The sequence below is a fragment of the Eurosta solidaginis genome, chromosome 2, assembly GCF_040869045.1.
Source record: "Eurosta solidaginis isolate ZX-2024a chromosome 2, ASM4086904v1, whole genome shotgun sequence".
NCBI lineage: Eukaryota > Metazoa > Arthropoda > Insecta > Diptera > Tephritidae > Eurosta > Eurosta solidaginis.
The window spans coordinates 291248628-291264139 of record NC_090320.1 but is presented as its reverse complement, the minus strand read 5'-3'; the positions used below and the strand labels follow the sequence as shown (position 1 = coordinate 291264139).

Genomic DNA, 15512 nt, shown 5'->3' with positions numbered 1-15512 from the left:
CTTCCGCTTGGCCGTTAACACTTGAGCCTAAATCGTACTTATCGGAGCTCACTTTATCTTGGTATAAAAAATGGCCGAAATGCTACTATGACCACACCCACTTTCTCGATATCGAAAACTGTGAAAAATGAAAAAAAGCCATAATTCTATACCAAATATGAAAAAACGGATGAAACATGGTAATTGGATTGGTTTATTGATGCAAAATATAACTTTAGAAAAAACTCTGTAAAATGGGTGTGACACCTACCATATTAGGTTAGGTTGAACTGGTCGGTCCATGAGGACCTCACATAGACTGGTTGAGTCCGTAGCGTTACCAGAAGTTTGTTTTAACGACCAAACTGAAAAACCCTATCAAAAACCAGGGCCTATGTTATAAAATAACTCCGTCCTCTTGGCAAATATTAGAAGCTTCCTAGGACTTAAGCCACTTGCTGCTTCTAGATCTGACGGCTGTATCACTCCTAATAGCTGGAGTCTTAGCCTGGCAAGTGCAGGACACGAGCACAGAACGTGCTCGATCGTTTCCTCCTCCAACCCGCACTTCCCACATCTGCTATCACTGACCAAGCCAAATTTAAAGGCATGTGACGCAAGAAGGTAGTGTCCAGTCAGAATACCCGTCATGAGTCTACAGTCCTCTCTTTTTAATGATAGAAGCAACTTTGTTAGTCTAAGGTTGTAAGACCTATACATAATCTTCGACACTTCACAGCCCCGCGCTTGAACGCACGCTGTTCCCGCTTGGTCGATCGTGTGCAACTCTCGACTTTGCTTAATCTCGCCCAGTCTAATTGGGACGTCTACGAAGCAAGCTTCAAGGGAAGCGCCCTTTTTAGCTAGTTCGTCCGCTTTTTCATTCCCATCTATTCCCATATGCCCTTCTCCCTGTCCCGATTCTCTCCAGAGACTGCTTACACTCTAACACGCATTTAGATGCTGTGCTATGCGAGATTATTGCCTTAATTGCTGCTTGACTGTCAATATAAAAATTAACACGGTTGCAGCTTAAGCTATTCTCTTCCAGGGGTTCTACTGCTTTGGTTACGGCTAATATTTCCGCTTGGAAAACGCTACAGTAATCCGGCAACTTGTAGGATCTGCTTAATTCCGGGTCAGCACAGTATACCGCAGATCCTACTCCTTGCACTACTTTGGAACCATCTGTGTACACATGTATCGCCTCGTCCGCCATTTGCGCACACTTTCGCCAACCGTCCACCTCTATTGTGGCCTTAAGATCTCCCTCGAAGCGCAGATAGGGAATCAGGTAGTCTGTTCGTCTTGTGATTGATGACGCTATACTAGTATGGCCATATGGCCGGCGCTTAAGCTGCCCTGAGGCACCGAGCCTGGTTGCGGTTGTTAATGCTATGTTATTTGCTACCGGGTCTACAGGTGGAATGTGCAGAATGGCATACAGTGCAGCCGTCGGGGTTGTTTTCAGGACTCCCGTAATGCTAAGCATCGATAGTCTGCATACCCCCTCTAATTTTTTGAGGTATATTGTTTTTTGTGTGGCTTTCCACCAAACAAGAACTCCATAGTATAGAATAGGGCTTACAATCGCTGTAAAAACCCAATGAGAAAGAGAGGGCGATAAGCCCCACGTACACCCCAGCATTCTGTTACATACATAGAGTGCCGTTGAGGCCTTCTTGACCCTCTCCTCCACGTTGAGCTTCCATGACAGCTTACTGTCTAGGATGATTCCTAGATATTTTGTGCAAGGTTTCTCCTGTAAGGTCTCCCCTCCTAACTTAGGCCTGGTCCAATTTGGGACCTTGTACCTTGTACGATCCATCAAATAACTAATCGTTGGAAGGCACTTTCCACGTATGACAATTGCAACGTCATCTGCGTAAGCCATAAATTTTACGGGTCCCTCATCGAATCGCCTGAGCAGTTGGTTGATGACCAGCGGCCACAGCAGAGGTGATATCACCCCTCCCTGCGGCGTGCTCCTGTCCACTGGTTTCGTGGCCTCGTACAATCCCCATTGTGATGTAATCTTTCTGCAATTTAACATGCAGCCGAGCCATCTGATTAAGGCAGGATGTACTTTAATGTAATTAAGACCATCCATAATCGCCCATTTTGAAACATTATTGATAGCCCCGGCAATGTGCAAGAAGACTCCTAGAGCATACTCCTTATGTTCCAGGGATTTCTCTATGCTTATTACCACCCTATGCAATGCGGTGTCTACCGAATTGCCTTTGGTGTACGCATGCTGTGTTGTGGAGAGCAGCTTTTCATCCACGTTGGACTTTATGTACACATCTATCAGCCTCTCAAAGGTTTTGAGCAGAAATGATGTTAAGCTAATGGGTCTATAATCTTTGGCATACACGTGACCGATCTTTCCCGCCTTTGGTAGGAAAGCTACTCGAGCAGTTCTGCAAGAGTGCGGTACATGATTCAGCCTTATGCACCCATCGAATATTATTTTAAGCCATTCTACGACCGCCATACTTGAAACTTGTAGCTTGGCCGGGAATATACCGTGTGGGCTCGGCTATTTAAACTTAGAAAACGTTTTCACTGCCCATTCTATCTTGGTATCGGTCACCAAGCCCGGCACTACTAGCTACGTGATCGAATTGTGAGTGATGTCTGCTGGCTCTTCTAAACCATCTCCAGATGGGAAATGTGTGTCGAGAAGCACCTCAAGGTATTCTTCACTATTACGTGACCATTCCCCGTTCTCTTTCTTTATTAGTCCCTGGACTATGTTTCCCCTTGCTAGGACTTTTTTCAACGGTGCTGTTTCGCTGGAGCACTCTATGTCCGTACAGAAACTTTCCCACGAGTTTCTCTTCACCCTGGTAATTTCACGCTTGTAGATCCTCAGTAGATCCCTGTACTCGTCCCGGCACGCTTCGCTTTCCGCGGTCTTTGCGAGCTTAAACATTTCTTTTACCTGTCTTCTTAGAAGACTCAGCTCATTGCTCCACCATGGCGGCTTTGCCTTTCCTCTGAATATTCTTAGAGGGCAAGCTTTGTTATACGCAGTCATAGGCGTCTTTGTTAGGAATTCATTCGACTCCTCCAGTTCCTCCACATTGGCAACCTCTTTGGGTTGTCTCAATTTTGTTTCTACATGTTTCTGGAATTTAGTCCAGTTCGTTGCCCTAGGGTTTCTTAAGGTTCCTCCCTTCTCTACCCTCTTTAGGGGGATGATGAAGCTGATATACGCATGGTCGGAGAAGGATGGTCTATCAAGAACCATCCAATCATACCTTGATATATCACGCTCGGAGCTCAATGTAATATCCAGAACATTGCTGGATGTTGGACCAATGTATGTGGGGACATTTCCCCTGTTGGCCATCTGCAAATTGGTTTGCAGGATGTAACAAAATAGAGATTCGCCTCTCTCGTTCGTATCTGCTCCTCCCCACGCATTGTGGTGCGCATTTGCATCTGCACCTATGACCAACCGCCCTTCCTCCTATGGTAGCCTTTTGCACTCCATCGGTGGAACCTCCGCAGCATGAGCCATGTAGCAGGACGCCAGGATAAATGCCTGCTTATTCTTTTGCTCAACGGCCACCGCTACGAGATCCTCAGTGGTGTAATTAGCAGCATATATGAATGCAGCTGTTTCCTTACCATAACTACAGCTCGCATCCGTCCTTCCGTTTGCGCGTAGTAAACGCCAAACCCGCGCGCGCTAAGTCCAGAAACCTTTCCTCCCGATGAGAGTCACGGCTCCTGGATCAGCGCCACGTCAAACAAACCCTCCTCAAGGGTTAGGAGGAGTTCGCTCGATGCCACTTTACTGTGTTGGAGGTTTATCTGTGGGACTCGCAGCACCATTGGGCTGTTTGCCCCCTCCAGCACCTTCGTCGTGACGTCGTCATCCTCCCCTTGCCCTTTTGGTTTAGAGTATCCGAGGCCCCCTTCAGCCTCTCGTGACTGTTGTGCCGGGTGTTCCTCTGTGCGAGTCACAGCACCATTTGGCGGTTGGTCCTCTTCTAGCACGTTCGTGGTGACGTAGGGGACCTCCACCTGTCTTTTTTCCCTTAGTCTTTTGAGGTCATTTTCGACTTCGCCCACCTCTAGCGTGTTAGGGTTTTTATCCTCGGGACTTCTTTTCCTGAGTCGCATGTAAATTTTGCCAGTGCCAAAGGACATTTTGCCAAGCTGCGTGTACAAAATATCCTCCGCCTGCTTGTTTATTTGGAAGATGTAGAACTGACCATCCTCGGTAGGCCGAGATACAGTAAGTACCTTCCAATCCTGGGTCGGCATGTTCGGATTCTGATTCTGCAGAAGTCGCAATGTATCCTGCGACTTCATCACGCATGGTATCCATACCTTAACTTTTGGTACCGTGGGGATTTGCGCTTTATCCACCACCTCAAACCACGCGTTCGTGCCTTGCCTTTGGAGGTTTGGAACCACTTCCTACAGCCACCGCAAGCTCGCGATGTTGTCGCACGCTATCATCTTCACACCATTATAACATCCCCCCGAATCAAAGGTTGGAAGGAGCTTACTTGGTTGTTCCTGCATCATCTTAAGCATTAAGCTAATAAGCTCCCTTTCCACAGATCTCTCCTTTCAGTAGTGATTTGTCCGAAAGGACTGCTACGATCAACCAGCGCCACAGTCAGTGACTGCTTTGCCACATCAGTCATCTTCTCGGGAAAAGCCGGAGTCTTAGTGTTATCTCCCTTTGGCACCTCCGAGAAAGCCGGAGTCTCAGCGTTAACTCCCTTTAGCATCTCCGAGAAAGCCGGAGTCTTAGCGTTATCTCACTTTGGCTTATCTCCTACTTCCGTAGTTGAAACTTCCCTCTGACTCGCAGCTTTCGAGGTAGTTGCCACCTCGCTATTGGGGCCCATCTGTCTTACAGCTTTGGGTCTACTTCTCTTGTCTATGCGACTGCCTTGCCTCGCGGCTCTAGGACTGGGTCCTTTCTGCCTCTTGAAAGCAGGTTTGTGGCCTTCCGCCGAACGTTGCCTCTTCATTTGACGCTTCTTCCTCCTCATACCGGTTGCAAAACCGAGGGTTTCTCCCAGCAAACTTTTGAACTGCCTTCTGCCTATTTCTACCGCCTAATGGGCCCATTCCAAGCGCTCGATCTCCACTTCTGTTGGGTCGACCACTGCCCCCAAGCGTTGTACAATTCTTAGTGCTGCACGGTACTGCGAGAGAGCTCTTTTACTTCCTCTCCTCCATACCCTTCTCCACTCTTCTACTCCGTTTTCATTTGTGTGCTTCTCCAACACGGAGTTTATTGATTCAGCACTACTCTCGCTCCCCGATTTCGACGCATCGCTTAATTCGTATTTGTCGTCCTTGGATTGCGAGTCAGTCCTCCTCTTTACATCGTCCTTATTACAATCAGGTAATGAGTCGTTCATCTTGGTCGTACGACCACCTGCCCGACAAGGCGGGCTCAGCGGTCCAGTATTATATACGGGGAAAGAACCGTCAGCCACAGCAGCGCCCCTTACTGTGGTAAGGCCATAAATACTTCCCGAGGTGGCCCGGTATCGGGAAGGCTCCGTTCGAATACATCCGAATTTATTCTCTGGCTGCAAATCGTCCAATAGGCACGGTCCGCATAACACCCTGGATTAGGCGGTTGGCAGTTCTTGGTCACCGATATCCCGCCGCCCTCCTATGCGGCGAAAAGGTGTAAATGTCAGTCCTAAACAGCTCCGCCTCATAGTCGGGCGCTTTGGAGATCGGCTAAGCCCTCACGCCAACGACAAGGTGCCTACCCTACGACAAGGTGTCTACCCATATTAAGTAGAAGAAAATGAAAAAATTATGCAGGGCAAAATTAAAAGCCCTTGGAATCTTGGCAAGCATACTGTTCGTGGTATTACATATATAAATAAATTAGCGGTACCCGACAGATGGTGTTCTGGGCACCCTGGTCCACATTTTGGTCGATGTCTCGAAAACGCCTTCACATATACAACTAAGGGGCACTCGCTTTTAAAACACTCATTAATATCTTTGATATGGGCATCAAATCAAAGATGTACAAACACATTCTAGAGTCAGCACTGGTCCACCTTTATGGCGATATCTCGAAAATGCGTCCACCTATAGAACTAAGGCCCACTCCCTTTTAAAATACTCATTAACACCATTCATTTCATGCCCATATCGTACAAACACATTCTAACGTCACCCCTTGCCCACCTTTATGGCGATATCTCGAAAATGCGTCCACTTATAGAACTAAGGCCCACTCCCTTTTAAAATAGTCATTAACACCATTCATTTCATACCCATATCGTACAAACACATTATAAAGTCACCCCTGGCCCACCTTTATGGCGATATCTCGAAAAGACGTCCACCTATAGAACTAAGGCCCACTCCCTTTTAAAATACTCACTAACACCTTTCATTTGATACCCATGTCATACAGACACATTCCAGGGTTACCCTAGGTTCATTTTCTCACATAGTGATTTTCCCTTATTTTGTCTCCAAAGCTCTCAGCTGAGTATGTAACGTTCGGTTACACCCGAACTTAGCCTACCTTACTTGTTTTATTTTAAATTTTTACAACGTTTTAAATTTGTGCGCAAAATGTTTCAGTGTTGTGTGCGGAATGCGGGCGATCGACTTTACCCAAATGTGAAAACATGGAGGATATAACATTGGATGATATAATTCAATGCAAAGAAAGTTCTTGCGAGCTTGCTATATGTGAGTGAAGATTTAGCTTAAGGGCCAAATTTTGTATCACGCCGTGAGACTAGTAAAAATTTCACAAATCCAATTAGGTTTACGGTGATTGAATGCTCGTTCATACGAATTTTGAATCATACGAAAAAAATGACTAGTAGCCTCGCGTTGCGTTTTACATAATTTTCCCCTTAAGAAAGCTTTTTAAAACCGGAGCTCTTAACGGTTCCATAACTACTTTTCATTTTTATATTTTGTTTTAAATTCTTTTAAAGTCACTGATGGTGAGACTGACAATATGTGTATACTGGATGCCAACAATCCGCATAGTCAATTTCCGGCATCAAAGTATACCACCGTAACGACTGTACTACAGGTACCATTAGCTTTACAGATGGTTACAATAGCTGCAGACACATCAGAAGCAGAAGTTGGTGGAACCGAAGCAGATATGATTGGGATTACCACAGAGCAAAGTCAACCTGAAACAGTGACGATTGAAACAAATGAAATTAATGAAGAACCAAGTGCTGATCGTAAAGAAACATCCACAGAGAATTTGAGTGATTCGCAGTCGCCGGAATCAGAGCAAAAGTCAAAACAAGGGGAAGCAGATACAAATGTTAACACAGTAACAGAAGAATGTCAACCAAAAGTGGATGAAGTTGAAGATTTAGCACAAAACGCAGAGCAGAATAAAACGGAAGAGGCTACAGCAGAAGAGAAACCAGCTCAAGAAGATAAAGACCCTGTGAAAGATAGTGCAGAAGAAGTTGCTAGTGTAAATGGAAATACAGGGCCTTTAGCACCTAGTACTGGCGAGGAATTTGAGGAGATAGAATCGATTCCAACAGTAGTAGCTGTGGATGTAGAGCAAGGCTCACCAGACTATCCTGCTGATGCACCAGCTCTGGGTGATGGGAAAGAAGAGGAAGTTGTAAACAAATTATCCAAACCAGTAGAAGTAAATGAATCAGCGAATGAAGGGCACAATGCCGTCCCTATGGCCCAACAAAATACAATTGACTCTCAGGATAAAGAAGTCTTAGACAAAAATAAAAAGGAGATATCGACAGGAAATATGGAACCGAATTCCATTAGTGGAAGCGAAGCTAAAGTTACATATAACAGTGATAAGCCAGAGCTTGTGGGTGATAAAGCGGGAGAGCATCTCAATGGCAGTGTAACACAAAACTCAGAATGTGATGAAGGTACAACTACAACAAATTCAGCACCAACTATGGCTAATACATCGCTACAGCAAATTTTAACATGTTACTCTTGTGCAAGCACGACGGATACAGAATGCTCGATGGGGCCGGGAAAGCCGATCAATTGTCCGGCAATGGTGGATAAACCAAATGGATGCTATACGCTCTATAAGGGTAAGAAAATCTGTCACCACTGGATTTTTCCTTAATTCCTGTGGTCCTCTGCTTAGCTTTGTGAGTTTTTTTTCCATGATTTCCTCATAACGAAAAGGAGGGGTCCCAGGGAAACCAGGTTTGCAATATAGGCAAAGTATGTCATAACCTTTGCACCCCTTATGTTGAGTTTTGTGTTTGCCAGAACGTGATTTACAGTAATGGGTGGTGAGATTATCCAATCTTAAGGTTTGCCTCTACAAAGATGGTCACTGCTCCCTTTTTCTAAACTGATATGTATCTCGAAATGCATCCTGGCTTCACATGGTCTCACTAAATATATCGCAAATAAGTTCTAAAATTATTTTGAATTTCTCTGGGGAGGCTTTAATCACCTGAGAAAATTTTGTCAGTCTGCAAGTATGTATTTCCACCTGACTGCCAAATTCAGCTTATAGAAAGTTTGTCGGCATTGTCAATCTCATCCTTGGCGATTTATTTGCTTTCTACTGTAGTCCTCCAGATACTGCCATGGTATTCATAGAGGGCTGACACAAGGTCAACGGTCATAATGTCAATTGACCTTATGACCACTTCAAATGGCCAGAAAGTCAATTGAAGTTATATCATATGAAATGGCCACAACATCACGTCTTTGTTGCTAAGTATGTTCGTAATTCCACTTTGAAGTATGTGATATAAACTGTGTAGAGGGCCAATTAATGGTGATTTATAACCATAAAACCATAACCAGATAAAACAGCTGATCGAACCTTATGGAAATCAGTGTAATCGATTAATGGTGCCATAGCGCTAACCCCATAAACATACCATAGCCAACCAATTGGTTTTTGGTTTCTCGCCATATCCATAACCTAAAAATATTTGAGTTGGTGAATTTAATAACTTTTTGCAGATTTTATTCATTGCTTTGGATACGTTATGCCTAAGGGACTTATTTTTTGTGGAATATGTATGTTTGTAATTTATTGCGTTTACTTCATTTTTATGAAATTTTCACGATTTTTAGGTTAAGGCACCATTAATCGATCACATGGAGATGGGTATGGTTACGACTATGGTGTTAGGGTTAAGGAAGTTTAATTAGCCCTTAAGTTATCAGAGATACAATTTTTAAAATTCTGAAAAAAACATTGCCACCACGACGAAAATATGTATTGAAAATTGTATTTGCTTTATGGGGTATTTTTATTCAACTATCAATTTTATTCAAAACCAAAAAAAAAACATATTTAATGAATTCTGATGTTTTTTTTATTTTTAGCTGATACCAATATCACAACACGCGGCTGCATTTCGGAACTTACCGATGCTGGTTTAAGGTATTGCCAGATCAAAGTAAAACAATGCATTTTGTGTCATGAAAAGAATTGTAATAATCTTTTAGCGCCATCGGTTGCTACTCAAGGTAGTCCTTTAGCTAGTCTCTGGCTGGGGATTGGCAGTTTTATATGCCTGAAACTTTTGTCATAAACTAAGAAACTTTCCTGCTTCATTTAACTAGTAGTAAGTAATACAGTATAAATATAAACACAAATTTAGATCACACACATTTTTAATGTTGTATAAAGTATTGTTTATTTACACTTTTATTATAAGAACTTTTTAAAATAAATATACGGTTTCAATTAGATTTCTAATAAAATTCTTGATTGTGAAAATAGTTTTGTGTTCTTTTGTCTTTTCTTCGACTTGTTCGACCTCACAAGTTCGATTCACCAAAAACAAAAACCCTTCCCGTTTCCGAAAATTTCCAGGTATAGTTTGTTTTTTTGACTAAATCTTGAAATTTTCAAGAAGTTGGGTCTTTGCTTGAAACTGTGCGAAGTTAAAAATCTATATCTTACTGCAATTAATTTAATTAAAAAAATAAAAATTAAACCAGTTCCCTTATTTAAGACGCCACAAGATGAAAAGGCCGAAAACTAGTAGTCCATTTGTTAAGATCAAATTTCTTGCTGCATTATTTAGATTTTTAGTGTTACAATTTGCGCCATCACAGACATAGCACAACTCGTTGTTAGTATTATTGCAAGTATATTGATCTCTGACTTCCAAGTCAATGAAGCAACCACGTATAACCAAACCATCATCTGTAAAAGAAAGTTTAATAGGGGCATCAAAATAAAATTGCCATCATTAATTGGCGCTTAAGAATCTAGGCGATTGGTAGTAGCACCAAGAGAGAGCCAATATTCCTAGACTTGTCCCTGCCAACTATACCAGCATTAATTTTCCTAAGTTTATACCTGTTCCACGGCTGAAGGGAAGTCCTCGACCTTACTCTATCCACAAAAAACGGTTCAGAAGTGGTGCCAAACTGAAGGGTTTCTGACAGAACATTGCTAAGAAACCACTACTTGATCTTCTTCGACTTGAGGTATGAAGACCACCACGCTCTCCGCGAAAGGAACCTGAGAAGAATCAAATGGGACAGTCAAATCGGTAAAATTAAGGGAGTCCCAAACTGACACCACCTGCTCTCAAGAGCTCGATGGTGCAGTGGACAAAATGAAGTATGCGCTTGCAATTTTATATGCAAAATTCTCTACTTAATGGAACTGGGAGTTTAGTCCAATAGCGAGAAATACATTCATGACTAGTCTAAAGAGCTACAAGAGAGCAGCAAGGGCAAGTCCGACTTTTAAAAGTCCTTCTGCTTTTTAATGAGCATTCCAATTAGGCCGCAAGGTTGAGCAAGATCATCTGCTAAGAACACGCAAATGACTACGTTGCGAGCAAGGTGGACGTACTCATCGAAGGGCCCCTTTTACATCCTATTAAAAACCTTTCCTTGACTGCAACCAAAGGTAATCATCAAAAATGTACCATCTTCTTCCCTAAAAAATCGCCAGGTGGTATAACCCTGGTTGTGCGGCAGAAACTAGGCCGTAAAATGGTCCTCTGACTAGAAAGGGGAGAATTAAGGCAATATTCCAAAACAAGAAAGGCGAACTCAGACTCTTCAGACTGAAGACTCTGCAACGGATTTTGAATTTCTACAGACGATCAATAATAAGAGGTCGATCTCCCTCAAATGTACAGCTCGCGTAAATTAAAAGAAAATCTACCAAAATTGCCTTTCAAGAACTAAAAGGCACAGTTGCAACACACCTTGGCCTCCATAAGGTTGGAGTAAACTGGCACTAACTCGGATGGCCGCAATCCATGTTGGAGAACAGAAGCTTCCGTGGGTTCGGTAATAGCAACCCGAGCGGTACTTCGGAAGGTACCCGCCTTGATTGCCAAAAATGGGCTCCACTCAGTATTAAAACAAAAGTACTACAATATCCACTACCTTTAACTGCATCATTGAAAAAAGCTGGGTATGAAACCAAAGATAACGATGTGCCTATACATAGTTGTCTTAAGTCCCATATAATGTACTGTGCGATAGTATGGTAGCATGCCCTATATAAGCAATCAAATATCTAAAACAACTGATCGGCTTTGCTGAGTAGCGGCCAAGCCTTCATATTTTGTCACTGCAACAAGATCAGCCTTAAGACTTAAGGAGTCTGAGCGCAGGAACGAAAAGTGGTACCTTGAACGGGCTTCCGTGATAGGACACAACATCAGGCTACCTCCGGTCTTCCCTGAATTTTAGCTGAAACTTTGAGGTCCGTTTCAATTCAAGATAGACAAATTTCGACTAATCCTGCAAAGATGATGTAGTATCACTCTATTTAGATGGGCCAAAATGGACTGTAGTGTAGCAGCCGGGTTTTTCTCGGACCAGGTGGTACTGCCCATCAATCTCCCAAACTCAGCTAGCACATTTCAAGCTGCAACGAAACGGACATTCGTGTGCAATCAAATTTGTGTTAGCTGGCCTAAAAGAAATGTCTAATTGCTCTAAAATAGGTGCAAAGAGTTTATAGGCCAAACTAATTGGTTTGAGCAAAACAGCAATCAATGAACAACAACTAACTTTCAGACCCCTAAATTAGTATCAATCACTCAATTAGCAAAAATACTCACTCCAAACTCCAGCAAAGCATTTAGCGTCCGCATCTGATTCCACCACATGTCTGCATTTTCCACCGTCCATACCTTTACTCTCATTCAGACAACCTGCGTAATTGTCGCTACGGCATTGGATACAAGTAAAGTTCTTAGCATCGACATTATTGCAACCATTCGAATTTGTGCACACAGTGCAATTTTTACCGTCCGCACAAGCCGTTTGACTTGCTTCATCTAGATCATAGAAACAGCCACGCGTCACCACCTCATTCTCATCAGTACGCGTATAACATTTCGGTTCAGCTGAGTATACGATTTTCTTCTCACAACTTTTGGCATTACTTGCCGATTGTCCCCAAGCGCATTTGGCATTATCTTTGCTGATGCATGCGATACACCGCAGGGGTTGATCAATCTTATAACTCCAATCATTACAATTATTTGTATCGCAAGCTCTGCAGTTAGTATCATCCAATTTCGCGCATTTATTCGTTGGACCTGGATCCGAAGTGCAACCACGTGTTATATGCTCTGCATCACTACCATACATATAACATTTGTCATTCTCTACGTGTAACAGGCATGAGAGCGCTGCATTCGTTGTAGTAGCGCTGCTGCAGTTTGAATCTGTTTCCTTACATTGATGACAATATAGACGATCTGTTGGGAATACGCCAACATTGCAAATACTACCGCCACACATTTTACATTTTTTATCATCTGTACACTTCTTTGCAAAGTCATCCGTGACGCAGCCTCTCTCAGTTTTACTCTCTAAAACGCTGATCATACATTTGGTGTCGGCCTTGGCGCAAATCGCATTTTTAACATCCGTTGCTTCGGTTTGCGCACATTTCGGATCGTTTGATGAGTCACAGGTTTTACATATGTTGTTATTGTTGCAATTGTCGGTATCACAAGTGACACAGGTTTCCTGTTTGCACTCTGTGGTATTCAAAAAACAGCCGCGTGAAACAGTACCGTTATCTGTAAATAGCAGAAGCAGGTTAGAAGTATTATGGATAAAGCCTGACTGATTATTAAAGGATCTGTAGGGAGAAGAGCTTATGGTGTTAGAGCCTGTGCTGTAGAATTCGCACTGGCATTCGCAGAGCAATCCTCTAGAGGTGGTGAGTTAGTAGTGAGAGAATATTTCTTACATACTACGTACCGCCATTAAGATACTATACTGTTCTAACGAGCATTGAAGAAAGGGAATAGGATAGAAGTGGTAGGAGGAGCAAAAAGAGGCAGAAAGGAGAAGATAAAGAGCGAATAAAGGGTGCGTAGGGTAAAGAGGACGGAAGAGTCAGTAAAAGAAGGTGAGTAAGTAAAAGAGAAGGAGAAAAAGAAAGGGAGGAAGAAGAGAAGACAGGGAGATAGCGGGTGAAGAATCAGGAAATCAAGAAAGAGAGATAGAAAAAGGAAGAGAAAGAGAGCAAGCAAAGATGAACAGAATCTAGAAATTTAACGAAGGAAATGGAGTGGGTAAGAGATGTCAAAAGAAACGGTAAAGGTAAAGGTTTATATAATTAGAGGAGTGAGATAGGTGAAAGGTTGGAGAAAGGATGGCGGGTGGAGGAAGGAAAATGGAAAGTTAGCTACAGGGAACTGGAGGAGTGGAGCTAAAAGAAGCATAACTAGAGGAAGAAAAGGAAGAGCAACAACAAGAGCAAGACTGTAAAAAAAGGGGTGATAGATAGCGAGTCAGGGTTTGCATTAGGTTATTCACGTATCGAACAATCACCGACAAAATGTCTTAAGCGGATGAAATAAAATTTCACATAGAAGGTTGAAAACCAACGGGTTGAAGAATAAAGGTTGAAAACGGTTTTAGAAAATTGAAAATTTTAGCTCGATTTCGGATTGACGTAGCTGGTATTCAGCGACATTCAGGATTTTAACTTAAATTCATTTTTATTTTAATTTGGTTTTAATTATCATATATATTATTTCTAATTGCTGTTTTTATGTACGGGTCCCTCTTATTTGGAATCCAAATCTATAAATAAAATTTTGGTTGTAAAGATGGAGATTCGTGCTATTAGCAAGCTTTGGGCAATTTTGGTCGTAGTGTTTTTGTTTAGCTGAATTATATTAAAATAATTTGTTAAAAATAAACGATTGTGATCACACAAAGAAATCTATTTGTACTATGGCACTATATTGAATATTTGCACTGCATTACCGGCAGTTGCTACCATACGCTAGATGGCAGCGACTGTAAGTTTTAATTGATTGATAGATCAGCTGATTTCTGTTGATATTTGATTAGAGACGTTTATGTTTGTTGCGCAAGAAGCGCACGGGTCCGGCTCGTTATATCAATTTGTTGTCTTCAATACCAAGTTTGTTATTTTTGTAAAATGTATATTTTACAAGTTATATTATATTTAATTGTTATACATATAAAACCAGTAAATCAGAAAAAAACAAAGTTCATAGACCGTATAGCCGACTATTTCAAAATCCATGACGGTTTATCATCAGCGATCCACACATTGAAGGCTTGACCTTTAGCGCATCAGGCCATCAATGCACCTTGCAAGTTTCTATGTATGTATAACCCGTTTTCTACTATATGTTGTTTTTACTCTTAATTTGATTTTAAGAAAATTGATTGAACATCGCTTCGGGATTGTGTCCAAAACCCAATATCTATAAATAGAACATAAGCAAAAACAATACCAGTTTCTTTGAAACCGCCTTACCAACAAGCATATTAACACATGTTTGCATACAAAGTATGTAATATGCAAAAGAATAAAATATACAAAGAAGGCAATTGAATAAAGTTTACAACAACTAAGGCATGACGTAGCTGAATGCGTTTGAAATACTTCAACCATCGTAGGAGTGCGGGTTCAAATCTCACTCCCGGAAGAAGAATAGATTTACAAGGTATAATCGAAACAGCTGCCGCCTTGTCAATGAGTGCTAATTTTATTAAACTTGTCGCGTTCTTATTATTAAGTATACAGCTGTATATGTATATGTATTAGGGATGTAGCAGAATTGAGTTTACCGCAACCGGAATGGCAACTTACAAATTTGCTTCATCGGAATAGGAATGGAAACCGAAATGGAATGTGGAAGCAGGGTTCAAAGAACACATACTATAAAGGAGATTCAAGAGGATAAAGAATTGAACAATACAATCGAATTTCGTTTAACATTCAAATCCAAACAGCCGGAATCGATTGGAAAGTTCTACCAAATTGTTGCTCTCTTACATCCCTAATAAATATGATAACGCATTCTAATATTTATCAATACATATTTGTCACCTCATAAAATGCCAATTTATTGCTTTAGATAAGCTCACAAATCCCTCAAATATTGATAAAATCATATGTATATGGGGTATTCCATCCCATTTCCATAAATTTTGAACCCGACCCCTTTAGAATTGGCTGAAAGTTTTTCTTCTTTTTCTAGCTTACGAAAGACGTTTTTCAGAAGTTTTTCAAATTTTTTCATCCAACTCCAAAAAAG

At 41.9% G+C, this 15512-nt stretch overlaps 2 protein-coding genes across 5 annotated transcripts in view; one reads left to right on the top strand and one right to left on the bottom strand.

Annotated features, from left to right (window-relative positions):
- The window catches only part of LOC137242853 (uncharacterized), a 44425-nt gene extending 34741 nt beyond the window's left edge, over nucleotides 1–9684 (top strand). For all 4 annotated transcript variants that reach the window (XM_067770108.1, XM_067770105.1, XM_067770106.1 and 1 more), the window contains 3 exons: nucleotides 6577–6687; nucleotides 6942–8051; nucleotides 9316–9684. In XM_067770108.1, the coding sequence (XP_067626209.1) occupies nucleotides 6577–6687; nucleotides 6942–8051; nucleotides 9316–9524 (1430 nt within the window). In that variant the 3' untranslated portion in view covers nucleotides 9525–9684. The remainder of the gene's footprint in view (nucleotides 1–6576; nucleotides 6688–6941; nucleotides 8052–9315) is intronic.
- LOC137241892 (G surface protein, allelic form 168) lies at nucleotides 9589–13194 on the bottom strand. The gene is made up of 3 exons (XM_067769250.1): nucleotides 13182–13194; nucleotides 12033–13004; nucleotides 9589–10144 (listed from the first exon to the last, which is right to left on the bottom strand). Exons 1-3 carry the CDS (start codon nucleotides 13192–13194, stop codon nucleotides 9942–9944), a joined length of 1188 nt encoding a protein of 395 aa, XP_067625351.1. The 3' UTR covers nucleotides 9589–9941.
- Between the last annotated feature and the right edge of the window lie 2318 nt (nucleotides 13195–15512).

What these genes read in the sequence shown, in the direction of transcription:
- LOC137241892 (XM_067769250.1), bottom strand. An exon ending in ATGCTTTGCTGGAGTTTGGA is followed by an intron (nt 10,145 to 12,032) that starts GTGAGTATTTTT and finishes TTTCTTTTACAG; the next exon opens with ATGATGGTTTGGTTATACGT.